We start from the raw sequence: 27636 nt of genomic DNA on the forward strand, positions 1-27636 counted from the left end.
CACCGCCTTTTTAAGGGCAATTGCCAGCGACGCCCATGCCCCATGAACAAATAAAACACATCTAATCACTACTTCTTAATTTACCTAATTTACCTCATGTTTTCTTCTATTCTTTTCACACTTAGTGCTTACCCACACTTTCTCCTTTCACCCAGGGTTTAGACTTTCCACTTCACATCGCCCATCTATGGCCCATCTATTGCCCAAAATGGACCTCTATCGCCCATTTTGTGCAAAAAGTGTAAACTAGGCCCAAAACATCGGCGGAAAAACAAGTGCCTAAGTTTCCACTTTGATCGCCGAGATGATCGCCCACACAAGGCCCATCCCAAGTTTCGGCACCTCGCATGCACTTAGCTGGGCCGATGCAAGGCCCAAAAGAGTGCTGAGAAATAGTTGCTTTTACTGGGCCTAAGAGAAGGAAATGGGCACTACGGACGCCATTTTGAACTTCAGAGGAAGGGTGGAGGATTAGTTGTGAGTTATTTAGAGAGTTAATTTAAAGATAATTGTACTCAGAATATTGGGACAGGGAATATAAATAGGTATTATCAAGTTATTTTTGGTAAATAGCTTTTATATATTGAAATTATTTTGGAAATAGCTTTTACATAGTGAAGTTATTTACTGATATTGTTGGGGCCTATCAAACTGACTGGCATATAGCGTAGAGAGTACAGAGAGTGCAGAGTACAGTGATTAGAGAGTATAGAGTGGAGAGATTATTAAAATTAGTGAAAGTAATTATCGATAGTGATGGGGCCCATGCTTTCCCTGCCTTTACTTGCAACTGCGCACACACTGGTTACTGAAAGGATCAATCAAAGAGGTGGCAGAGTAATGCGTAGACGGAGACGAAGACAGAGGAGGAGACCGTATAGCCAACGAAGGTACTTGGAAAAGCAATCTTATCTGAACTTGTCTGAAAATGCTTGTCTTAGGAGGCTGTGATTCCGGAAGGAGGTCATCGATGAGATATGTCAACTCGTCAAGGGTGATCTGCAGCCTTCCAGCACCATCAGAACCGCACTGTCCGTTGAGGTGAAGGTTACTGCTGCCCTAGCCTTCTACGCATCGGGATCTTTTCAGGCTTCAGCTGGCGACACCTGCCATATCTCTCAGCACGCTACACACTGCTGCATTTGACAGGTGACTGAAGCCCTTTACGCTCACAGGATGGATTTCATAAGCTTCCCAATGACCAGGGAGGCACAGATCGAGAGGGCTTTGGGTTTCTCAAGAATAGCAGACTTCCCCAAGATGCAGGGAACAATAGACTGCACACACATTGCCCTGAAAGCATCCTTAAAGAACGTGGAGGTGTTTTGTAACAGAAAGGGGTTCCACTCACTAAATGTGCAGCTTGTTGTCGACCACAATCAAACAATTTTAACAGTGAATGCTACATTTCCTGAAAGCATCCAAGATGCGCACATCTTATGTGAAAGTGCTATCCCTGACCTGTTTATCAATCAGCCAGAAGGTCACAGTTGGATGCTGGGGGATAAAGGATATGGCCTTGCCAGTTGGCTGATGACCCCTCTGCGTAATCCTGTCACAGAAGCACAGAGACGGTATAATGAAAGTCACATAGCGACTCGCAACATCGTTGAAAAGACAATTGGAGTCCTAAAGCAGTGCTTCAGATGCCTGGATCATTCTGGAGGCAGCCTGCAGTACCACCCTGATCAGGTAGCAGAGGTTATTGTGGTGCGTTGCATGCTGCATAACCTAGCTATAAAAAGAGGACAAATAATGCCAGATCATGCTGCAGGTCCACCTCCAGAAGGAGATGAGACAGAAGAGGCAGCCGGCGAGGATGAAGAGAGGAACAGGCGGGAGAGGACGTGGGCGAGGGCATAGGAGAGCTTTATCAGCCTGGCGATCTAGCACCGGTACCACCACACCTCTCCCGAAGACCAGTAGCCAGTGGCAGTTACACGGCCGCAAAGCTTTTGCGTCAGCAGCTCATTAATGAACGCTTTGCATGAACTATTAATTGTGGATATTCAAATGTTCAATTACAGTTAGGGTTAATCAAAAGTTTCATTTGCGTTGGGTTTCCTTGTTGTCTTTCCTGCACTGGCCTATCATCTGAATTAGTTTAAGTAAAGTTTAAAGTACTGGCAAAGTAAAAGTACTGGTATAATAACAGAATAAACAAACAAATATGCATGAAAAACTGTACGTTTGAAAACTAATGTAACTAAGAGAGAAGGCACAAAAGTTGTTGAATACATTTTTCTTAATAACAAAGATAGAATTTTTTTAATAAAATAATGAACAACACCCTCTCTCCAACCCCCCGCCCCCCTCACCAACCCACCCTTCCCTCAAATCCCCAAAACGTTATAACATGAAGAAATTGAACATTTAAGTAATAATAACAAGTGAACATTTAAGTAACAATAACATTTATGGAACTATTGAAAAACACTCCCCCCTCCCTACCTGCAGCCACATTTCCCTCCAGATCCTATCCCACCCCGTGTTCGCACCCCACCCGCCCGTTTGGTCTATGCAGACCGACACAAACGCGTTGTGCAGTTTGTGACGGCAAGACTTCCTGCCGTGGTGGAGGTGATGGAGCGGAAGCAGAAGCCTCAGGCTCTACTTCCGAGTCAGGAGGAACTGTGTCCTCCGTACTCACTTGTGTACTTGGGGTCTCGCTGCGAGTGGACACGACACCTTGGGGTGCAGCGCCGTGTCCAGCCAGCAATGCATGCCGTAGGGCATTTGTTGCGGCTGAATGCTCCCTAATCGCCTCCAATGTCTCCCGAGCAGTCTGTGACTGCTCAGAAGACCAGCTGGAAAAGCACGAGCAGAACTTGCTCCAGGTTGTGGAGAATTGGCTCTAATTTGATGAGAAACCCGCGAACCCCTGGATAAGGTCGCAACCGATCGCCAACCTCTCCCTGCGCAGGGATAGTAAGCTCTCCGTCAGGTCCTCCGTGATAGGCGATTGCATAGCACGCTGAGCGGACCTCCATGGGGTCGGCGTGTGCAACGTCACGCGCCTTGGCATCACCATCTGCACATCGCTTGGTCCCGGTGCCTCATCCATCTCAAAAGAGATGGCTGCAGGTTGTTCCCCCCCCCACAAAAATGATTTCTTCTTCTTCCTCCTCCTCCTTCTCCTCCTCCTGTTCATGCACAGCAGCAGGAGTCTGCAGTGGCTCCTCCTTTGCCTCTTCCTCCTGCGAAGTTTGTGAAGGTGACTCCAGGGACACTTGTTGACCTTTGAAAGACAAATGACATTTTTCAACAACGTTTAACAATTCAAATCAATACATCTCAATTTTTCAAGAACTCAAAACATTACAATGCTTTCCATTACCTCATATGCACAAGGGATCACCAGGCCTAACATGACCTCATTCAAAGATCAATAGTACATCACAATTATATATCAAATTACATTATAATTGCATAACATTACATGAGTAACTAAGATATATGTAGTATTTACTATTGATTCACACATTGCACAATGCACAGTTCTCATTACTGACGTGACTCAAGGGTGGGTTCGGCCACACCACGGATTGTGACCGAACGACTTTCTGGCCCCACCAAGGCCACCACAAGCTCCTCTTAAGCACTTAAAGACTGGAGCATGGCAGAGCCCCCACCCGTCCTGCGTTGCTCATGGTGGTTGATAGATATCTTCTTCTGTAAATGATAAGATAACATTGCATGGCATAAGCAAATGGATTTGGCAATAAACATTTAAGACTGACAGATTTAAAAGTTCAATTCCAAATTTGCATTACATTGCAAAGGAATAAAATATTTCATACTATAACATTCAACTTTATACTGGGGTGCATACATTTATTCATAATTTAGTTATGTTTAAAAATTACAAAATAACATTGCAGATTCTAGTTACAATTTCCATACATCATTAAATAATACATATGGATGATTTCAAATATAAATTTCAACTTACTCTGGCAGCCGCCAGTAGGCTGCTCCATCTTTTGCGGCACTGGTCTGGTGTCTGCACTTCATTGTCTGACATAACCACGTCGGCAATCTCTGGCCAAATCCTCCTATATGCACGGGGTGGAAGTTTCCCATGCCCACCTCGTGTCAGATCCTCCCACCTCATGCTGACTATATTCATGAGGGCCTCATTGGCCTCCTCGCTGAAGGGCTTGGCCCTTTGCCTTTCAATTGATCCCTCCATTTTCAAAGAATAAAATGCTGATGATAAATTTTTTAATTAAATTCTAAGCAGTATTGTACTGTACTTAACAGTATTTAAAATTTGTTAAAATGCAAAAATAATTCAAAATATGTGTAATATTATCAGATAAATTCAAACAATCCAGAAAATCCTTTCTCCTTTCTCTTTTCTTCTTTCTCCTCTCTCTCTCTCTCTCTCCCTGACCCTCACAGAGCTTCTAAGCATGTGTGATGACCCCTGACCTCTCAAAACGCGGCAAAGAAAATCAACCTTAAAAAAAAAACTCAAGCTACACATGCGCAGTATTGCGTTGCTAGGGAAGCTTTTTTTTCTTCATTGACTTCTGTTTTCTTTGGGCGATCATGAGATCGCCAAAAAATCAGATCGCCCATTTGACATCGCCGGGGTAAGGCCGAGTGGAAAATCGCAAAAAAAAAATGGGCCTTGTGCCGGCGATCAGCACGGGTGATACATCCCACATCGCTGGAACAAGGCCCATTTTTTGGGGCCTTAGCCACCTAGTGGAAAGTCTAGCCCCAGGTTTCTCATGCAGAAAGGAAGATCCTTGTTAAAAAAAGGAAGAAAGAGTTATGCTGTTCAGCAGGTTACTTGTTGGACTACGTTGATAAGGGTAGCGATAAACATCCTTTTCTAATAAAGGAACATTTACCTATGCAATCAATTCAGAAGCCACATTATTATAATCCAACTAAAATTCAAATGAAGTTTAAGAGGCTGAATTTCCTTTCCTGTGCGCTGGCAGCACAGTCACAAACTGCGCACAGATGGGTGGCAATTCAGGGCAGAGGGTTTGCCTTGCAAAAGTGTTGATGATGCGCTGCATGGGGTTTACCATCCGGGCAGTCCATGGGGACCAAATGATCAGAAATGTTGCCTGCCCAACTGGGCTTGTTCCCTGCACACAGACAAAACTACGTTAGCGGTGCCATGTAATTATTCAAATGAGCTGAAGCATAAATTTCAAGGCCATCAGTGAATGTCTCGACAAGCCTGGTTTATGCCATCAGTGTGGCACAGAAACAATTGTAGTGGAATTTCAGCCCCTAAATTTCCTTATTGTTGATAACGTTTTGTGATTATGCCTCCAATTTATATTTCAGTAAAAAAAACTGAAGCCCTCCTCAATATATTATTTTAGTTAGGGATTAAGACAATGTAGCTGGCCAGAGAATGATCAGAGCTAAAAAGCATAGAAGAGAAAAAATGTTCTGATGAACTTTCTATGAATTATAAGTTCACAGGCTTTCCCTAATTAGATCTGCTAATGGAGGCAAGTATCTAACGTAAAACCTCTAAGAGGACAGGACCAAAGTGCCTGAGAAGAGTGCTGGAAAATGGATGCAAAACATTAAAAAAATTAGGCAACAATGGGTTAGAAACTTATTTTTTAAAGTGCTGCTAACATAAAGAGTGATTTATGGGGGGAAGAAAAAGGTGCCCACTGAGCAGGAGAAAAAAGTATAAAGAGATTGGGCTCTTTTTACTCTACAAAGTGTAGACTTTGGAGAGATTCTATTGAGATATTTAAAATAATGGAGGTACTTGACTGGGTCCATGCGAATTAAATAGGTTCGGGAGAGCGAGCGAACATGAATAAAAGTTATGTAAACATAGAAGTAGGTTAGATGTTGGGAGATTTTTCTTTTCGTTTGAGCGGAATCGACATTTGGAACAAGCTGTCAGTTCATGCAGTGAGTAGGGATTCGCTGCAAACATTCTTGTTCTTGACGAAGACTGATAGCGTCGTATGCAGTATGTTGGTAGGATATTGGGTTATGCGCCTCATAGAATTATAGAAGATTACAGCTCAGAAGGAGGCCATTTCGGCCCACCGTGTCCGCGCCAGCCAACAAGAGGCTATCCAGCCTAATCCCACTTTCCAGCTCAAGGTCCATAACCCTGCAGGTTACAACACTTCAAGTGCACATGCAAGTACTTTTTAAATGTGGCGAGGGTTTCTGTCTCTACCACCCTTTCAGGCAGTGAGTTCCAGACCCACCACAACCCTCTGTGAAAAATAAATTTCCCCTCAAATCCCCTCTAAACCTCCTACCAATTACTTTAAATTTATGTCCCCTGGTTGTTGACCCCTCTGCTAAGGAAAATAGACCCTTTCTATCCACTATATCTAGGCCCTCATAATTTTATACACCTCAATGAGGTCTCCCCTCAGCCTTCTCTGTTCCAAGGAAAACAAACCCAGCCTATCCAATCTGTCCTCATAGCTAAGATTCTCCACTCCCGGGAACATCCTCGTAAATCTCCTCTGTACCCTCTCCAGTGCAATCACATCCTTCGTGTAATGCAGTGACCAGAACTACACACAATACTCCAGCTGTGGCGTAACCAGTGTTTTATACAGTTCAAGCATAACCCACCTGCTCTTATATCCTATGCCTTAGCTAATAAAGGCAAGCATTCCGTATGCCTTCTTAATCACCTTATCTACCTGGCCTGCTACCTTCAGGGATCTGTGGACGTGCATTCCCAGGTCCCTTTGTTCCTCTATACTTCTCAATGTCCTACCATTTAATGTGTATTTCCGTTCCTTGTTAGCCCACCCCAAATGCAATACCTCACACTTCTCTGGATTAAATTCCATTTGCCATTGTTCTACCCACATGATCAGTTGGTTGATATCTTCCTTCTTCTTCATTATCAACCACATAGCCGATTTTTGTATCATCTGCAAACTTCTTAATCATACCCCCTATATTCAAGTCTAGATCATTGATGTATACCACAAAAAGCAAGGGACCTAGTACTGAGCCCTGTGGAACCCCACTGGTTACAGCCTTCCAGTCACAAAAACACCCATCAACCATTACCCTTTGCTTCCTGCCTCTGAGCCAATTTTGGATCCAACTTGCCACTTTGCCCTGGATCCCATGGGCTTTTACTTTCGTGACCAGTCTGCCATGTGGGACTTTATCAAAAGCTTTGCTAAAATCCATATACACTACACCATACGCACTGCCCTCATCGACCCTCCTGGTTACCTCCTATAAAAATTCAATCAAGTTAGTCAGACATGACCTTCCCTTAACAAATCAGTGCTGACTGTCTCTGATTAATCCGTGTCTTTCTAAATGTAGATTTATCCTGTCCTTCAGGATTTTTTCCAATAATTTTCCCACAACTGAGGTTAGGTTGACTGGCCTGTAATTACACGGTTTATCCCTTTCTCCCTTTTTAAACAAAGGTATCACATTAGCAGTCCTCCAGTCCTCTGGCACCACAACTGAAGCCAGAGAGGATTGGAAAATGATGGTCAAAGCCTCTGCTATTTCCTCTTTTGTTTTGCTTAACAGCCTGGGATACATTTCATCCAGGCGTGGGGCCTTATCCACTTTCAAAGCTGCTAAACCCCTTAATACCACCTCTCTCACCATGTTTATTTCATCTAATATTTCACATTCTTCCTCCTCGATAGCAGTGTCTGCATCACCCCTCTCTTTTGTGAAAACAGATGCAAAGTATTCGTTAAGAACCATACTCACATTTTCCGCCTCCACACACAGATTACCCTCACGGTCTCTAATAGGCCCCACCCTTTCTTTAGTTATCCTCCTGCTCTTAATATATTTATAAGACATCTTTGGGTTTTCCTTGATTTTACTTGCCAAGAATTTTTCATGGTCTCTCTTTGCTTTCCTAATATCTCTTTTGGTCTCACCCCTGGACTTTCTATACTCTTCTCAAGATTCTGCAGTATTTTGCCCTTGGTATCTGTCATAAGCTTCCCTTTTTTCTTTATCCTACCCTGTATTTCCCTAAACATCCAGAGGGATCTAGATTTGTTAGTCCCACTCTTTTTCTTTAAGGGTACACATTTGGCCTGAACCCTCCGGATCTCCTCCTTGAATGCCTCCCACTGCTCTTACACTGATTTACCTTCAAGTAGCTGTTTCTAGTCACTATGGCTAAATCAGCTCTCAGCTTAGCAAAGTTGGCTTTTCTGCAATTTAGAACTTTCATTCCTGGTCGAACCTTGTCCTTTTCCACAACTACCTTAAATCTAACTGAATTATGGTCATTAGCACCTAAATGCTCTCCCACTGATACCCCTTCCACCTGCCCAGCTTCTTTCCCAAAAACAAAATCCAAAACCGTCCCCTCCCATGTTGGGCTTGCTACACGCTGGCTAAAAAAGTTCTCTTGAATACATTTTAGGAATTCCTTTACCTTTCACACTAATGTTGTCCCAGTTAATATTAGGATGGTTGAAATCCCTTACTATTACTGCCCTATAGTTTTTGCACTTCTCAGAAATGTGCCTACATAGTTGCTCTTCTATCTCCCTCTCACTGTTTGGGGGTCTATAGTACACACCCAGCAGTGTGATTGCCCCTTTTTTGTTTTTCAGTTTGACCCATATGGTCTTGTTTGATGATCCCTCTAACAAATCAACCTTCCTCACAGCTGTAATAATCACTGGTCACTGTGGTCTCCTAGGTCTCATTTTAATCACCTTCAGGAGTCAGAGAGGAATTTCCCAGAATTGTTTTTTTCCCTGAAACAGTCCATGTTTTTTTAACCTGTTTTTTTTGCCTCTCCCAGGAGATTACATGGCTTTTGGTGGGAGGGGAACATTGGAGGTTATGATGCTTAGTTGCAACATGACAAGTGTGGAAATGGCTCGATGAACCAGCTGGGCATGCCCGGTCCATCAATTTGTATGTTCATACATTCAAAAGTACTTTATTGGCTGTAAAGTACTTGGGACAGCCTGAGGCCATGAGAGGCACTATATATAGTAAATGCAATTTGTTTCTACTTTTCTTTCTCTGCTTCAGCAAGGCCATTCAGGAAACTTGGACTTACGGCAAGACCCAGAGCATCTTGGTCTTAGTTGAATTTTCAGCTGTTCTTGTGAATTCCTGTTGGATTTACAGTGGGAGTTCACTGAAATGGCTGTGCAAAATTGGGACTAATGGCTTGCCAGTATATTTAACACCACTCTCTCCAGTATATTTTACACCACTCTCTCCAGTATATTTAACACCACTCTCTCCAGTATATTTAACACCACTCTCTCCAGCATATTTAACACCACTCTCTCCAGTATATTTAACACCACTCTCTCCAGCATATTTAACACCACTCTCTCCAGTATATTTTACACCACTCTCTCCAGTATATTTAACACCACTCTCTCCAGTATATTTAACACCACTCTCTCCAGTATATTTAACACCACTCTCTCCAGCATATTTTACACCACTCTCTCCAGCATATTTAACACCACTCTCTCCAGTATATTTAACACCACTCTCTCCAGTATATTTTACACCACTCTCTCCAGTATATTTTACACCACTCTCTCCAGTATATTTTACACCACTCTCTCCAGTATATTTAACACCACTCTCTCCAGTATATTTAACACCACTCTCTCCAGCATATTTAACACCACTCTCTCCAGCATATTTAACACCACTCTCTCCAGTATATTTAACACCACTCTCTCCAGCATATTTAACACCACTCTCTCCAGTATATTTAATACCACTCTCTCCAGTATATTTAACACCACTCTCTCCAGTATATTTTACACCACTCTCTCCAGTATATTTTACACCACTCTCTCCAGTATATTTTACACCACTTTCTCCAGTATATTTTACACCACTCTCTCCAATATATTTTACACCACTCTCTCCAGTATATTTTACACCACTCTCTCCAGTATATTTAACACCACTCTCTCCAGCATATTTAACACCACTCTCTCCAGTATATTTAACATCACTCTCTCCAGCATATTTAACACCACTCTCTCCAGTATATTTTATACCACTCCCTCCAGTATATTTTATACCACTCTCTCCAGTATATTTTACACCACTCTCTCCAGTATATTTTACACCACTCTCTCCAGTATATTTTACACCACTCTCTCCAGTATATTTTGCATCACTCTCTCTGGTATATCTTACGTCACTTTCTCCAGTATATGTTACATTAATTTTACATATATTTTGCATCACTTGGCAATGATTTTACACTTTCTCCAGTATATTTTACATCACTCTCCAGTAAATTTTTATTATACTTTCTCCAGTATATTTTACATCACTCGCTAGTATATTTTACAATACTTTCTCCAGTATATTTACATCACTTTCTCCAGTATATGTAAATACTTAACTATGCACCATTGAAATGATTAAGAAACAGGAGACATATTTTCGAAATGGACACTAGTTTAACTTTGGCTGAGAACACTGCGAAGTGCAGAAATAGCCTGTCTCATAAGGATGTCTGTGAAAACATGATCAGCGGATGATCAAAATGCAGGGCTTTCCGTGAGTATAGTTGAATGTATTATATTGTAATATACTATGCTGCCTACATGTTTGGAGAATTAGATTTTATGTTTACTATGAGAATACATTTTATGATGTAAATTTATCTACTGAGGCCTTGCCAAAGACTTGTGGAGATAATCTTATTAGTATTTTGACACCAATAGAAGTACAACAGCTGCATCCATCGCATATTATAAAACTTGCACATATTTTGTGGTTAATTTCCAAGAGTGAAAACTAATTTTAGTAAACTGGAGTTTTCCAATTACGTGGGATTGACCATGAAACAAAATTGAAGCTACTGTATTTGTCATGTATCTTACATTATTATATATAACTGTATCCTAACATGCTATACATGACTGTAATAAGATATGACCTGTAACCACCAGCATACCTTACCACCAGGGGTGCACTTGCAAGAGACAGGTATATAAGGACAGGTCTCAGGCAAGTGCAGCATTCCAGAGCTGTGAAATAAAAGTGCAGGTCCAGAGTGACCTTGACTTCACTACATGCCTCGTGTGAATCTGTACTGAAGGGACAGGACTTTACAGTGGCGACGAGTTATGGGATTACAGAATCCACAGAATGGCGAACAACGGATCAGATGAAAAGTACAATGCTGGAGACAATTGGGAGGACTTTATAGAAAGGCTCCAGCAAAGCTTTGTAACCAAAGACTGGTTAGGAGACGACAAAGCAGACAAGAGAAAAGCCCATCTCTTGACCAGCTGTGGCTCGAAAACATACGCTTTAATGAAGGATCTGCTGGCACCCGAGAAACCAACAAGCAAGTCGTTTGAAGAATTGAGCACACTGGTAAGAGACCACCTGAAACCAGCGAGCAGCCTACACATGGCCAGACACAGGTTCTACAACTACAGGCGCTGTGTGGGCCAGAGCATACCCGACTTCGTGGCGGAACTTCGGAGGTTGGCTAGTTTATGTGAGTTCTCCGATGAACTGAGGCGAGAAATGCTGAGAGACTTTTTCATTGAAGGAATAGGCCCTTCAGGCATATTCCGAAAGCTCATAGAGACCAAGAACCTGACCTTAGAGGCAGCAGCACTGGTTGCACAGACAATCTTGGCAGGGGAAGAAGAAACGAGGTTGATTTACAATGCAGGTACGACAACTAACGAAATAATGGAACAAGGAGTTCACAGCATTAGACAAGCTGCTACCCTCACACACAGACAAAACCGGGAGAACAGGCTCTTGACAGCAGGCAGTGGTGCCAGAAGCCATCAAGGGCCACAGGAACGGCCGTTCACACCTCATCAACCCACATTGCGAGCAATCAACTATAAACGGAGAGAAGCTCAAGAGAGATCAGCCAGACGCAGCTCATTCTTTGGGAACAATGAAAGCAGTCTATGCTGGAGGTGTGGGGGTGGGCACTCGTCAAGGGGATGTTGATTTCAGCAGGCTGTTTGCAGGAACTGTGAATATACAGGGCATTTGGCCCGCATGTGCAAAAAAACGGCAGCTCAGCTGGTATACGAATCGGATGGGTCGGAAAGCGGACCAGAAGACGGTGGGGACAGTACCCGGGACACCGATGTACAGCGGGTCAACACGATCAATGGCCGCTGCTCCTACAACAGGACGCCTCCTATAATGATGAGGGTCCTACTCAACGGGATACCTGTCAACATGGAGCTGGATACGGGAGCGAGTCAATCTCTCATGGGCGCTCAACAATTTGAACAACTGTGGCCGCATAAAAGAGACAGACCAAAACTCACAAGGGTCGACACCAAACTAAGGACCGATACCAAAGAAATCGTACCAGTCCTCAGCAGCGCCATGCTCTCTGTCACACACAAAGGGACAGTGAACTGACTTCCACTGTGGATTGTCCCTGGAGACCTCCCAACACTGCTGGGGAGAAGCTGGCTGGCAAAACTAAACTGGAAATGGGATGATGTCCATGCCATGTCATTAGAGGAACGGACCTCCTGCTCAACAGTTATAAAGCGATTTGAACATCTCTTTCAGCCAGGTGTGGGCACTTTCAAAGGGGCCAAAGTCAAAATCTACATCACACAGGATGCTAGACCGGTCCATCACAAGGCCAGAGCTGTACCCTATGTGATGAGGAAAAAGATTGAACACGAACTAGACAGGCTTCTGCGGGTACAGAATGGTAGAAAAAGAGGCGCTCGCGTGCGTGTACGGTGTCAAAAAGATGCACCAATATCTTTTCGGGGCCAAGTTCGCGTTAGAAACCGACCAAAAGCCCCTCACGTCCCTCCTATCTGAGAGCAAGGCAATAAACGCCAATGCCTTGGCGCGAATTCAATGGTGGGCACTCATGCTGGCGTCCTACGACTATACCATAAATCACAGACCAGGCACAGACAACTGTGCCGACGCGCTCAGCAGGCTACCCCTGGCGACCACGGAAGGGTCTGACGAACAGGACTGTGAGATAGTCATGTCAATCAATGCCTTTGAGTCCACAGGTTCGCCCATGACGGCTCGCCAAATCAGAGCCTGGACGGCCAGCGACCCCACGTTATCCTTAGTAAAAAGATGTGTCCTAACCGGTGACTGGGCAGAGGCTCGCGATGCCTGCCCCGAGGAATTAAAACCCTTTCACAGGCGCATGCATGAGCTATCACTACAAGCAGACTGCCTGATGTGGGGCAGCCGAGTAGTCATGCCTCTGCGAGGCAGAGAGGCATTTGTCACGGAGCTCCACCGCGAGCACCCGGGGATCGTTCTCATGAAGGCCATAGCCAGATCCCACGTCTGATGGCCTGGTATTGATGCGGACTTGGAGCTCTGCGTCTGAAGGTGCACCATTTGTGCCCAACTCAGCAATGCCCCCAGGGAGGCTCCCCTGAGCCCCTGGCCCTGGCCTACCAAACCGAGGTCGCGAGTGCACGTAGACTATGTGGGCCCATTCATGGGCAAAATATTCCTCGTAGTTGTAGATGCATTTTCAAAGTGGATCGAATGCACCATTTTAAACTCGAGCACAACCTCCACCACTGTGGAGAGCCTCGCAACCATGTTTGCAACGCACGGAATCCCTGACATATTGGTCAGTGACAATGGTCCGTGCTTCACCAGCGCAGAATTCCAAGATTTTATAATTGACCACGGCATAAATCACGTTATGACGGCACTGTTCAAGCTGGCCTCCAACGGCCAGGTGGAGAGAGCAGTGCAAATCATTAAACAAGGCATGCTTAAAATCCAAGGTCCCACGCTGCAGGGTCGCCTGTCGCGACTGCTGCTGGCATCCAGACCTCGTCCGCACTCATTGACTGGGATCTCCCCCGCGCAACTGTTGATGAAAAGGACTTTAAAAACAAGGCTCTCATTAATCCTCCCAGACATGCACGAAATCGTTGAGGCAAAGCGCCGTAAGCTGACTGAGTACCATGACAGAAATTCGAGGGGGAGATGGAATGAGATAGGGGACAAAGTGTTTGTACTAAATTATATGCAGGGACAGTAACGGGCAAGGAAGGAAACAGGCTATTGGTAGTACAAATGGACAATGGCAAAACCTGCCGGAGGCATGAAGACCAAGTCAAAAGCAGATTTACCAACAACACTGCGGAACCAGTAGCAGACTACAATATGGAACTCGCACCACATCTAGTGGACAGACAGAGGGAACAACCTGAGGAAAGGGCAATCCCAACAGACAGCCCAGTCGAGTCAACAACAATCACACCAATCGAAACAGACAGCCCAGGCGAGATACCAGCAACCACACCCAAAGAAAAACAGACACCAAGGCAAACAACTGAACCACAACTCAGACGCTCCACGCGAGAGCGTAGACCACCTGAGAGACTGAACCTATAAAGACAATAAAACCTTGGGGGAGGGTGATGTCATGTATCTTACATCATTATATATAACTGTATCCTAACATGCTATACATGACTGTAATAAGATATGACCTGTACCCACCAGCATACCTTACCACCAGGAAGAGACAGGTATATAAGGACAGGTCTCAGGCAAGTGCAGCATTCCAGAGCTGTGAAATAAAGGTGCAGGTCCAGAGTGACCTTGACTTCACTACATGCCTTGTGTGAATCTGTACTGAGGGGACAGGACTTTACAGTATTCTTATTTTTTGTTCTTTAATTTCCCATTCCAATATAATAAATGTTACTTGTTTTTTGAGCTGTGAGTTAGGAATTTTTAGATTCAACTTTTTCATCATCTGGTTTGTTTTGCTAGCTGTACATTATACTACTTTGCTCTTGCTACAAGACTCCAAGATAAATAAATCTGATGAGCATTTTCCTCTTGCATAGGAAATCCTTTTATTTAATATTCTGGTTTCTGAGACACATGGGTCACATTCAAGTGCTGGATGCAATGGAGAAAGGAGCCATAGGCTGATCGCTAATATAAAAAGTCTGAGTTATGAGAAAAGACTGGTGAAATGTGGGGTTTTCAGCCTGGTAAGAAGGCATCTGAGAGATGATCTTACAGAGGCATATAAGACAGTAAAGGGAATGTAAAACATAAACCTGGAATGATACTTTAAGTTAAACAGCAAGAGTAGGACAAGGGGTCATAGGGGTCATAGATTCAAACTAGTAAAATATAAATTTAGGATTGATGTCTGGAAATTTTTCTTCAGCCAAAAATGTGATCATTATTGTGCAATATTTTTATCAACAAATAAATGAGTTTTGCATAAATTTTAACAAGTCTTCCCAGGGTAACAATTACCATTAATGGAATCCAGAGAGGAAGTAATATTGTAATCTTAACTGGACACTTCCACTTGCTAAACTATTCTGTTCCCTTTCTGGATCAGAATGGCAATAAGACAGTCTTTCTTGCCAAGACTCTCAATAAATATTTACTTGAAAAGAACAAATATTTCCATTCTAAAATGCATATTTAATTGTTCTCCTTCGATGATGTTGGTAATGGAATTAGAATAAACCAAGAACTTGAATTTATATAAAATGTCTCAGAAACATCATAGAGAGCTTCACATACGATGAGTTATTTTGAAGTGCAATCATTGCTGTTATGTAAACAAATGCTGCAGTCATCTTGCACAAAGCAAAATCCTACAGCAATGAGATAAGTTAATTTATTTTTGATAGGGTTTGTTTTTTTATTTGATCTATTATGTGTGATTTGTGAGTTTCTGTTTTATTTTTTTGGATAACCCTAATGTAATCTTCTACATTTTATTAATTGTGCTTTTTAACATTGGCACCCTGGAGTAACATTTTTGACGTATAAATAAGTTATTTGTTATTGACCATCCCATGGATCCAGTGCAAGTATTCAGATTGGATGGCTAATTCTGATGATGGTCTCGGAGTGATTAACAGAATAAGGTACATAAATGTTGCAGCCAATTTTCACACAGCATGGTCCCAGAAACAGCAAAGAGATAAATAAGCAGATAATCTGTTTCCGTGCTGTTGTTCGAGAGATAAATGTTTGACAGGACTTCAGAATTCCCCTACTTTTCTTCGAATAGTGCAGTGAGATTTTTTACATCCACTCGCCAACCTGAGAGGACAGAAGGGACCTCGGATAACATTTCGCCCAAAAGATGGCAACTCTGACATTGCAGCACTCCCTCAGTACTGCACTGAAGTGTCAGCCTAGATTATGTGCTCAAGTCTCTGGTGTGGGCTTGAACCCACAAACTTTTGACTCATAGGTGACCCAGGCTGAGCCCAGGCTGACACCTGAGTAATAAACCTTTTACATCTACTCTGAGTATTTGGCTTTTTAATTTATCTATTTTTCAAATTTTGTCCCCTTTTGAGGTTCCCACTGTGTTCTCCTACTCAAAGTATGCAATGTCACTTTCATTCACATTTGAAGTTGTTTATAACCATATTATTTATGAAAATGTTCAGTTACTCGTCTTAGTGAATGATATGAATATTACAAAAACTTTGCAGAGTGCTAAAAGGTTTCAAAATCATTTGACAAAGAAAGATGTCACATATACGATAATAGAAACTGAGGGAATTATATGGCTATTTGCCATTAATAATATGGGTATAAACAACTCCAAAAGTAAATGAATGTGCTATTTAAAATATCGTGACAAATCCTATTGACAGTCAGATCACATCATAAACAGCAAGAACAAAGGCTTATTTTTATACAGTACTCCTTATACAAATTACTTTTAAAATATTCATTTGTTTTCCATTATGCTCAGCATGGTTTAGAGATTGAGACAATGTATTATGACAAAGGGTTATACAACTGCTGAGATACTTGATATGAAGTTATAAAGCATCACATGGCAAGCGCTGCAGTTTTAGGATTGGATTATGTACTACTAAGGATATCTTCCAATGCATTTGTGTACAGTAGTTTCATGTTATTCTTTATACAGAACATTAAAACAAACCGAAAGCGCTCAAACCACTGTTGGGAAATGGGCTTCCTTGGTTGATAATACAAAGAAGCACATGGATTATGACAGGTGTGGTAAAAATACATATAATAAACCAAAGTTTTATATGAAAGGGTAACATCAGCTCCATGCAGGCTAAAGCAAAAAGGGCAGCTGAGGTACACTTCATGATTGCAACAAAACAGATAACCATAGGAATTGGCAGAACCAGGCTCTGGACCAACTGAAGATCTACATAACATGGCTACATTAAAGACACTGAAAAGAAAAAATTGAAGTGTCGATCAATTTTGGGTTGTACTTGAAGAAGCCTATTGTTGACCAGAGGTGCAATTCAAAAATAAAAGGACTATTAAAAAAGAAGTGTGAAGAAGCTAGCTCCATGACAGTAAACAATGTGCTACACCACGATCGGTGTCCATCAAGATATTTAGAGGGCCTCGGCAAGCCTGAGCTAACCATGAGTCTATATCAACTTTTATTGAGGCGTCAGGCTAGGATGGACCTTTATTTTCCAAAGGTAATCATTTTCGGTAGCCAGAAGGTTTTTTTTATTGTTAAAGCAATTCAAAATTGTGCATGATCTGAATATATTGTTTAATTTTTTTTCTAGTATATAAATGATTGTTTTCTTTACAAAGACATGGTTTCTGTCTGGAGTTTCTTTAGGAAGAAAAAGCCCATTAAGTTAAATATAAAATTAATAATGTGGGAATAAAAAGGCACTTCCTCAAAGAATAACATAGAAACATAGAAACATTGAAACTAGGTGCAGGAGTAGGCCATTCGGCCCTTCAAGCCTGCACCACCATTCAACAAGATCATGGCTGATCACCCACCCCAGCACCTCCCCCCCACGCCCCCTCCAGACCCCCCGACCCTCCCAGCTGCAAGGACCACATCCAACTCCCTCACAAACACATCCAATGAACTGGCATCAACAACTCTCCGCGGCAGGGAACCCCACAGGCCAACAACTCCCCGAGTGAAGAAGTCTCTCCCAATCCCAGCCCCAAACAGCCCACCCCCCATCCCAAGAGCGTGCCCCCCACCATCACATTGCTCCTTTTGTCCCTACGCGGGGGTGGGGAAGAGTCTACCTGGGTATCAGGATGCTACTGTGCTGCCGGTGATTTGACAATGGTTACAATTACTGAATGTGCAATTGATGGATCTTAATATTCGGGTGCTGGAGTGAGCAGTGATCTATGAATCTAAAAGGGCTCTGGAAAATTTAAACAATTTTTAAAAACTAAAATGAATACATTTTTTCACTTAAACCTATGTCCCTTTTGAAAGCATGGAAAGAGGTTGAGTGTGATATATAAAAAAAGAAAAGAAAATAGAAAATAATTTTGTGGAAAATGTGTTTCATTGGTCTGCGACTAGTAATTATATTTACTGGTCTCAAAATAGTAAATATAAATTAGTGTGTATTTTTTTGCCGAGTTTTTCAGAACATTGGCGGAATGTGGCGGCCATTATATTGGACAGGTTGGCAGTGTTACCGTTGCCTGCACTCGCCTCAAATATTATAATGATCAAGATTGTGACGTCAATCGGTGTGCAATGCCGAATTGATGTACAATGTGCAATTTTGCACGTCGCTGTTCCTTTTAACCGCCTCTCCAAGTGCAGCTGTTGCCAGCCGTATCTGACCTAGGAGAAAGCGGAGAAGATCTATAGATCTCTCGCTCTTCGATTACTATGTAGAATATGAGCAGCCCCAGCAAACCCAGGATCTCTATAAAGATTTCCATTCTCAACTGATCACTGTTTCAAATAATTTTGACATTGTTTGCACTAGATGGTGTCATTCATGTAACATGATTTTTCATACGTTTTGGAACCTCAAACTGCTATGATTCCACCCAAATTGCAGTCAATTAATCAGTTACTGAGGACTTTTTTTTACTAATAATTGTACTTGACAAATTAGCCGACTAACTATTTGAGAGTGTCAGCAGTTGAATTAAACATAGATTTCAACAAAACTGCAGGTTGCATTGTTTAAAATCTGACAGCTTCAATTTATCTTGCATATCTATGTGTTTTCAATCCTCTGTCAACCTATAAAACATGAGAAGCATAACCAGAAATATTCCACTTCGGTTTCATAAATCTTGATTTCCTGATCACGCAGCAGATAGTTTAGACCCGATCTTCTGTCTCCTGCTGAGCGCACAGCCTGAGGCAGCGCGTTCCATGCTCGGCTATGCACTGCAATCATTCAAATCATCAGGCAGCACCAAAATAACGGTGCTGCCTGCGATCTTTTAATAACGAGCGTGAGCAAAACTCGCCCTGCGGTGACACCGCCTCTTTTCAGACCTTATCGGATTTCTAGGCCCTGGAGTTTATCCCTGCATTTTCATCTGTAAAATTTAAACCATTCTCCTTCTCCCAATTTTAATCCAGATTTTATTTTTTGAATAAATAGAAAATTTTCTCAGCATATATTTAAAACCTTACATATCAACAACGTTCCCACTAAGCTGCTTGGCATATGGGGGTCCTGTGCAGGTGCTTACCGGCTTTTGAATGGGAAATTTCATGATGTGTGAAATTTGAATTGGCGGCGCAGCCCGGTAAAGGGACCACACACCCAAAAAAAAAATTAGGAGGAACATTGTGATAATAGCAGTGTACTTAACTTGTAAGTCAAAACGTCAATTACTGTGGAAGTTCTAAGGTTTCTTCCTGTTTTAGGTGTGTCCTAGAAATCTTGTTACTGAGGAAGAGAGTGTTCGAAGATCAGACCCTCAAATCTGGCACCAAGCTTATGGTCTACAGGGCTGTAGTGATACCCGCCCTCCTGTATGGTTCAGAGACATGGACCCTATACAGTAGACACCTCAAATCGCTGGAGAAATACTACCAACGATGTCTCCGCAAGATACTGCAAATCTCCTAGGAGGACAGATGCACCAATGTCAGTGTTCTCAATTAGGCCAACATCCCCAGCCTTGAAGCACTGACCACACTCGACCAGCTCCATTGGGTGGGCCACATTGTTCGCATGCCCGACACAAGACTCCTAAAGCAAACGCTTTACTCAGAACTCCTACACGGCAAGCGAGCCTCAGGTGGGCACAGGAAATGTTTCAAGGACACCCTCAAAGTCTCCTTGATAAAGTGCAACATCCCCACTGACACCTGGGAGACCCTGGCCAAAGACCATCCTAAGTGGAGGAAGAGCATCCGGGAGGGCACTGAGCACCTCGAGTCTCATCGCCGAGAGCATGCAGAAATCAAAGGCAGGCAGCGGAAGGAGCGTGCGGCAAACCAGACTCCCCACCCACCCCTTCCTCCAACGACTGTCTGTTCCACCTGTGACAGAGACTGTAATTCCCGTATTGGACTGTTCAGTCTCCTGAGAACTCACTTTTAGAGTGGAAGCAAATCTTCCTCGATTTCGAGGGGTTGCCTATGATGATGACTGTTGATAACTGTGCCAAATGAGATTCCCAATGCTGCGTTAATTTGTGATGTTACGACATATGAAATTCATGGGCAGGAAAAGACCAGCTGATTCATCAAGCCTGCTCCACACCAGATGGCCGGAGCATCATGATGAAACACTTCCCTCCCTCTCTTCACAGCCCCCCACCACCCCTGCAGCCATGAAATCTTCCAGGAGAGTCAAAATAAATAGAAAAATCCCTGCATGTTTATTGAAAAAATTGTTTGCAGCACATTATGGAGGTTCCATTATAAAATTGTAACCAAAATTAGAAATACATTAATATTTCTTGTACAGTTTTCACCATGTATATTAATGAAACTATAGGCTTGAGTTGGTAGAAATATATCATTTATACTTTATTGTCTACGCAACAGACACATTTGTAACTTGATGTGCTACTACTTGTAGTAGTGTGCATGCACAATTTTCAATAAGTTTAATGCATAGCTTCACATTTGAAATATTTTATGAGATGCATATATGAAGGCTGATTCAGGCACCAGACCGGTTCCAGAAGCGACTGATCATGAAATGAGCCTTATGTTTTACAACTACTGTACAAAACTAAGCAATGTCACCAATGAAATTCTTTCAAAATTCCTGCCTATTTTGGAAAGTACTATGTATACTTTATACAAAGTTTCAAGTAAACTCTGCAAAATTACAAATTCACAAGGAAACATGTAGATATCTCATTATCCTGCTGGACCTTTGTAAAACAGAACAAAAATACAAATAATATTTTTAATTAAAAAAAATACACAATGTAAGTCAATTTTTGACTGAGTGAAAGGGAATCTATGCTGAATATAAAATGTACCTTTAGTAGGTCAGAGACCTTCTTTTTAAAATAGAATTTAAGTGGCCCAATGGCTCTATAGCAGAACACATGGATCCTAACTGGTGTATCCAAGTTCATTTTCCAGCTATGTCTGATACTGGACATTGGTGGAGCATGACCAGCTGTTCAGTGGGGCTCCACTTGAGAGTATTTTGTGGATCTGTCCCAGCACACAGAGACAAACTTCCATCAATCAATTAAGAACCACAGTCCATATCATCATCTTCTCCCAACAGGCTTGGCAACAGGTGAAAGAGGTCAGTCTAAATGTGGGGGTTAGTTTCAAATACATAGAATAAATATTTTATTTTGTTCATAAAGTTTGGCAAGCATGGCAGGCTAGGATTTGAACTGGAATATCTTTATATAATAGGGCTAGCAAAATATATTTAACTATGGAGTGGAGTGAAAGCAAAACTGGATACACAGCCTGAATAGTGGAAGTTTTAAACCTTTTATGTAGAAAACAATACATTCATTTAAATATCATCTACTATTAAACAAAAGTTGTCTATTCTGAAATTAAAATTATGAACATCGCAGGGCATTTAACAGTATATAATCCGAAAGCAGGTTTCATTGGGCCTATTGACAAAGTTGTGTAGAGACGAATTTATCAACTGCTTTGCTAACTAGTTTTCTGGATTTAATAGCTACCTTGTTGAATAATGTTCACCTACATAATAAGGGCATTTCAAAAATTAATACATTGGAGTGAAATCTCAGACATCAGTGCAGGATTGCAGTCCACATTGCCCTAACCTAATTAATTGTAATCCATACATTCAATCTAGGTGACAAATCCATTGTCATTACTGACTTTGTGTAAATACACCCATTGATTCGAAAGCAGATACACAACATAAGGTAGAAAAATAATTTAGCTTTTAAACATATATGCCAGAGGGGAATGCAAAAACGAATATTAGTTTATGCCAAATGCACAGAGAAACAAATGATTACAAGATATATCACCAGAATTTGAACATGCTGACTGAACTAAAATCCTTAACTTACCTTGGTACAAAAAACATTTTTCCAAATATGGGAAAAATCAGAGAGAAATAAATATGTTGTTTGACAGTCAGTGTCTGTATGGTCATCAGGATTAAGTCCTCTGCACAGGTTCCTTGCCTGTTGATGGTTGTAAACTGTCCTGTTACTCAAGTGTAAATATCATAAAGCAAACGGATTTGCAAATCCCATATTATGCCATGGTGCACCTTTCCTTCTTACAGATGGATTGGTGGCTGCTAGATTTTGGAAAACGACACCTTCTAGAATACAGTTAAAGCATCAGGACTGTCTGTTCCAAAGTGACTCTTGTTTGAACATTTCAATCCTTATGAAAGATGTAGGCTGATGTTCTTGTCTTTTAGAAGTAATTTTACAGGACAATATCCTGGACAACATCTTTTTAACCATAGATGTATTTAGAATAATAAAAACCCATGGATCAATTATTGAATTAAATGATAAGCATCGGAGGGCGTCAAGGTCCCCTTTGTAGTCATTGTCTTGAGCAATTGCCCCGATGTATGCACGAATCTGCAAACAAATATAAAGAGATCAAATATAGAATTACATAGATTTACATAGAATATACAGAACAGAAACAGGCCATTCAGCCCAACCAGTCCATGCCAGTGTTTATGCTCTACTCAAGCCATCTCCTATTCTTTCTCACCAACTTGTATTTATTTATACAGCGTCTTTAACACAGTAAAATGTCCTGAGGCTCATCACAGGAGCATTATAAGACAAAACATTTTTTGGACACCGAGCCACATAAGAAGAAATGAAGGCAGATGCTTGGTCAAAGAGGTAGGTTTTATGGAGCATCTTAAAGGAGGAAAGAGAGAGAGAAAGGCAGAGAGGTTTAGGGAGGGAATTCTAGAGCTTAGGGCCCAGGCAACAGAAGGCACGGTCACCAATGGTTGAGCGATTATAATCATGGATGCTCAAGAGGGCAGAATTAGAGGAGCGCAGATATCTCGGGGGTTGGGGCTGGAGGAGATTACAGAGGGCGAGGCCATGGAGGAATTTGAAAACAAAGATGAAAATTTTGAAATCGAGGCATTGCTTAACCAGGAGCCAAAGTAGGTCAGCAAGCACAGGGGTGATGGGTGAACGGGACTTGGTGCAAGTTAGGACATGGGCAGAGGAATTTTGGATGACCTCAAGTTTACGTAGGGTAGAACGAGGGAGGCCAGCCAGGAGTGCATTGGAATAGTCAAGTCCAAAGATAACAAAAGCATGGATGAGCTGAGGCAAGGGCGGAGACAGACAATGTTACGGAGGTGGAAATAGGCGGTCTTAGTTATAAAAGAAAGACTTGCATTTATATAGCGCCTTTCATGACCACCAAACATCTCAAAGCGCTTTACAGCCAATGAAGTACTTTTGGAGTATAGTCACTGTTGTAATGTGGGAAACACAGCAGCTAACTTGCGCACAGCAATCTCCCATAAACAGCAATGTGATAATGACCAGATAATCTGTTTTTGTTATGTTGATTGAGGGATAAATATTGGCCAGGACACAGGGGATAACTCCCCTGTTCTTCTTTTAAATAGTGCCATGGGATCTTTTATGTCCACCTGAGAGGGCAGACGGGGCTTCGGTTTAAAGTCTCATCCGAAAGATGCCACGGATATGTGGTCTGAACAGTGTGGTTCAGCCTCAGACAGATGTTAGTGGTTAGGGAACGAAGTTTTTGGCGGGGACTGAAAACGATGGCTTCGGTCTTCCCAATATTTAATTGGAGAAAATTTCTGCTCATCCAGAACTGGATGTCGGACAAGCAGTCTGACAATTTAGAGACCGTGGACGGGGTCAAGTGACGTGGTGGTGAGGTGGAGTTGGGTGTCATCAACGTACATGTGGAAACTGATGCTGTGTTTTCGGATGATGTCACCAAGGGGCAGCATGTAGATGAGAAATAGGAGGGGGCCAAGGATAGATCCTTGAGGGACACCAGAGGTAACAATGCGGGAGTAGGAAGTGAAGCCATTGCAGGAGATTCTCTGGCTACGGTTAGATAAATAAGAATGGAGCCAGGCGAGTGCAGTCTCACTCAGCTGGACGACGGTGGAGAGACATTGCAGGAGAATGGAGTGGTCAACCGTGTTAAAGGCTGCAGACAAGTCAAGAAGGCTGAGGAGGGATAATTTACCTATGTCACAGTCACAAAGGATGACATTTGTGATTTTGATGTGAGCCATTTCGGTACTGTGGCAGGAGCAGAAACCCGATTGGAGGGATTCAAACATGGAGTTGCGGAAAGCTGGGCACGGATTTGGGAGGCAACACATTCAAGGACTTTAGAAAGGAATGGGAGGTTGGAGATGGGGTGGTAGTTTGCAAGGACAGAGGGGTCAAGGGTTGTTTTTTTGAGAAGGGTGAGGACGGCAGATTTGAGGGAGAGGGGACAATACCCAAGGAGAGAGAACCATTAACAATTTCAGCAAACATGGGGGCCAGAAAAGTAAGTTGGGTGGTCAGCAGTTTAGTGGGAATAGGGTTGAGAGATCGGGAAGTGAGTCTCATGGGCAAGATGAGCGCAGAGAAATCATGGGGGGAGATTGGAGAGAAACTGTAGAAAGATGCGAGTTCAGGGCTAGGGGAGGGGGAACCTTAGAGGAAGTTTGGCCCAGTGGACTAGGAGAAGGAAGGTGAAGCGGCAGAGGCAGCTGAACGGATGGCCTCAATCTTAGAGACAAAGAAGTCCATGAGCTCCTCACACTAGTTGTCGGAGATGAAGGTGAAAGAGAGGGGTTTAAAAAGATGGTTAGCGGTAGAGAACAGAAGCCGGGACCTATCTTTGTATTCCACAATGATTCTGGAATAGTGGGCAATTTTGGCATTATAACTAGCACTCAAATTTTGGATACTGGATCCTGAGCATGATAGTAGATGATGTCATGGAGATACTATACTCACTGACAAATTTATAAATTAATTTTATGACTGACATCATATGGAATGAAGACCATATATGAAGATACATTAAATGTTGTTTGTTGGTAATTAAAAAATAAGTACAACTTTATTCTGGAAACTTAATTAATATTCCTGGCCTTAAATTTTCAGTCATTTAAAACATATGTACAGTTAAAGAATATTAATAGCATTAGAAACACAACTAATATATTTAAGCAGTAATTACTGTGGCACCTATGTATGGTATAGCAGTTTATTTATTAATTTTCATATAAGGCTCTTCATAATTTAAATTTAGCAAAATTAACTAAAATCCATAATCAAATAAAAGTATATGTAACTAACTTTGAGAGTCCGCGAGAATGTCCAGTAGAACAAATCTAATGTTTATGGTTTCACTAAAAAATTCTGTTATATGAATTATAAAATATGATGATGTTAATACAGATGAAGATGAAATACATTAATTTGCTTATAGTTTTCTGTTTATATTCTTTGTCGTTAGCATTATGATTAGATTACAGCTTCTTCCCCTGTTCTGTCCTCTCGAGGGTGTGAACCTATACTGGTGCAAAAGTGCAACCTTCCCACTGACACCTGAGAGTCCCTGGCCAAAGATCGTCCTAAGTGCATCTGGGAGGGCGTCGAGCACCTCGAGTCTCATCGCCAAGAGCATGCAGAAATCAAGCACAGGCAGCGGAAAGAGCGTGTGGCAAACCAGACTCCCCACCCACCCACCCTTTCCCTCAACGACTGTCTGTCCCACCTGTGACAGGGACTGTGGCTCTCGTATTGGACTGTTCAGCCACCTAAGGAATCATTTTAAGAGTGGAAGCAAGTCTTCCTCAATTCCGAGGGACTGCCTATGATGATGATGATGATACTGGGAACATCTCCATGGAAGTAAGCTACTCTCTGCCCCCTCATTTCCAAAGACGATTGAATTGAGTTCCCATGGATGGTAAATGACTTTCAGGGTTGCTGGTTTGAAACTCTCAGCAGGAGCCAGATGGGTTGGATCATGCACCCCTGCTAAATTTCTCATTGATTATTTTAAATATATAGGAACTGTTGCTGCTGCTGATGCCCTTCCTTCCTATGACTAACAATACTGAATAGAACTTCATGAGACACTTCTGTTTTTTTTCATTCCTTTGTGCAACTGCACATTTTTGTCGAAACATTCACAGTCCTTAATAAACCCTTATCACGCACAATTTCCCTTTTGTTCACCCCACTATTTTTCTAGCATCCGATTTAGCATGTAACCAAAACTTAAACTAGTTGGGGATAACAGCAGGCGCACATTTACTTTCTTGTTCCCATCAAATGCCTCAGAGAAAAGTTATACGCCAAGTTTTTTAAAGTGGCATGGGGGGAATTAGATGGATGAAGCTCCTTGTATTAACACTCACCGTGAGAGGCACAGAACAGATCACAAACGTAATGGTCATGATAGCTAAAAGAATGAGCTGGTCTACTTCTTCCGACTGAGAAAATCTTAGCCGAGGTGCAGTCGAGTGTCTCCGCCTCTTTTGCCTCTGATACATTCGGCAGAGGTGGACTATAACCGAGACGTTGCACAGCAAGATGGAAACGATCAGCACCTTCATCAGGATGGCATAGGACAGGGAATAAACGCGGTGCTTTATCTCCAGCGTCTGGACTTCCATCCTGATAAAGCACCAGGTGCCCGGGCAGTACTGCACGTTTTGGCCATAGCCCAGCAGGGGCAGCGAGCAGAAGAGGAGGCAGAAAGTGTAGATGACCGGGATGGCCACCAGCCCGCAGCGCTTGCTGGTGTGTCGCTGGTAGAAGTAAGGCCAGGTGATAGAGAGGCAGCGCTCCAGCGCCATGACGAAGAGGATGAACATGGAGGTGAGCCCGAAAAAAGCCATGGCGAAGGCGCAGTAGTTGCACAGCTTCAGGTCCACCAACGTGCGGCCCCTGCCGTAGGCCATCAGTACCACCGGGCTGATGAGCAGGGTCCCCATCAGGTCGGTGATGATCAGGCTGCTCACCAGGATGTGGAAAAGCGACACTTTGCTCCTGTTGTCTCTCTTGTGGACTCCCAGCACGACCAGCGCCACGACATTGCCCACCACCCCGGCCCCGAACATGATGGCACTGGTGGTCGGCGCGGCCTGCTGGCTGATGTCAGTGATATTCTCGCAGAGCGCATTGCTCATGGCGGTGCCGCTTCTGGTTCACACACACACACAGCCAGAGAGAGAGAGTCTTTCCAAATCACCGATGTCCCAATCACTTAATGTCTCCGATCCACAATAAAAACCACCACACACACAGCAGCCGAACTGCAGATAATCCGGAGCACAAAGAGTGCGAGAGGGTTAAAGAGTGGGGAACCACTTAATACCTGGACTAACATGTGGCTTTGAGACATCCCGGGGCTGGACCACCGGCCAACGTCAGGCTAACCCCTACACCCCTCAGTCCCCAGGCCGCCCCTCGCAA

General features: G+C 42.7%; 1 protein-coding gene across 2 annotated transcripts; it reads right to left on the reverse strand.

Annotated features, from left to right (window-relative positions):
- Window positions 1-2758: 2758 nt before the first annotated feature.
- On the reverse strand, window positions 2759-27636 carry LOC139262323 (prostaglandin E2 receptor EP2 subtype-like). Of its 2 annotated transcripts, XR_011592947.1 has the most exons (3): window positions 26577-27636; window positions 22237-22767; window positions 2759-3238 (listed from the first exon to the last, which is right to left on the reverse strand). XR_011592947.1 is itself a non-coding variant. In XM_070877492.1 (2 exons), exons 1-2 carry the CDS (start codon window positions 27348-27350, stop codon window positions 22516-22518), a joined length of 1026 nt encoding a protein of 341 aa, XP_070733593.1. In that variant the 5' UTR covers window positions 27351-27636; the 3' UTR covers window positions 20581-22515. The 2 variants fall into 2 exon arrangements, 1 of the variants encoding a protein (XP_070733593.1); XM_070877492.1 differs by lacking the exon at window positions 2759-3238 and having other exon boundaries at window positions 20581-22767.

Source organism: Pristiophorus japonicus, chromosome 4 (genome assembly GCF_044704955.1).
Source record: "Pristiophorus japonicus isolate sPriJap1 chromosome 4, sPriJap1.hap1, whole genome shotgun sequence".
Classification (NCBI taxonomy): Eukaryota; Metazoa; Chordata; class Chondrichthyes; family Pristiophoridae; genus Pristiophorus; species Pristiophorus japonicus.

Bases quoted from the DNA above. Each gene is read 5' to 3' on its own strand.
- LOC139262323 (XM_070877492.1), bottom strand. From the start codon at position 27,350: ATGAGCAATGCGCTCTGCGAGAATATCACTGACATCAGCCAGCAGGCC. The intron at 22,768-26,576 runs GTGAGTGTTAAT...ATTTGTTTGCAG, and splicing joins TCTGTTCTGTGCCTCTCACG to ATTCGTGCATACATCGGGGC.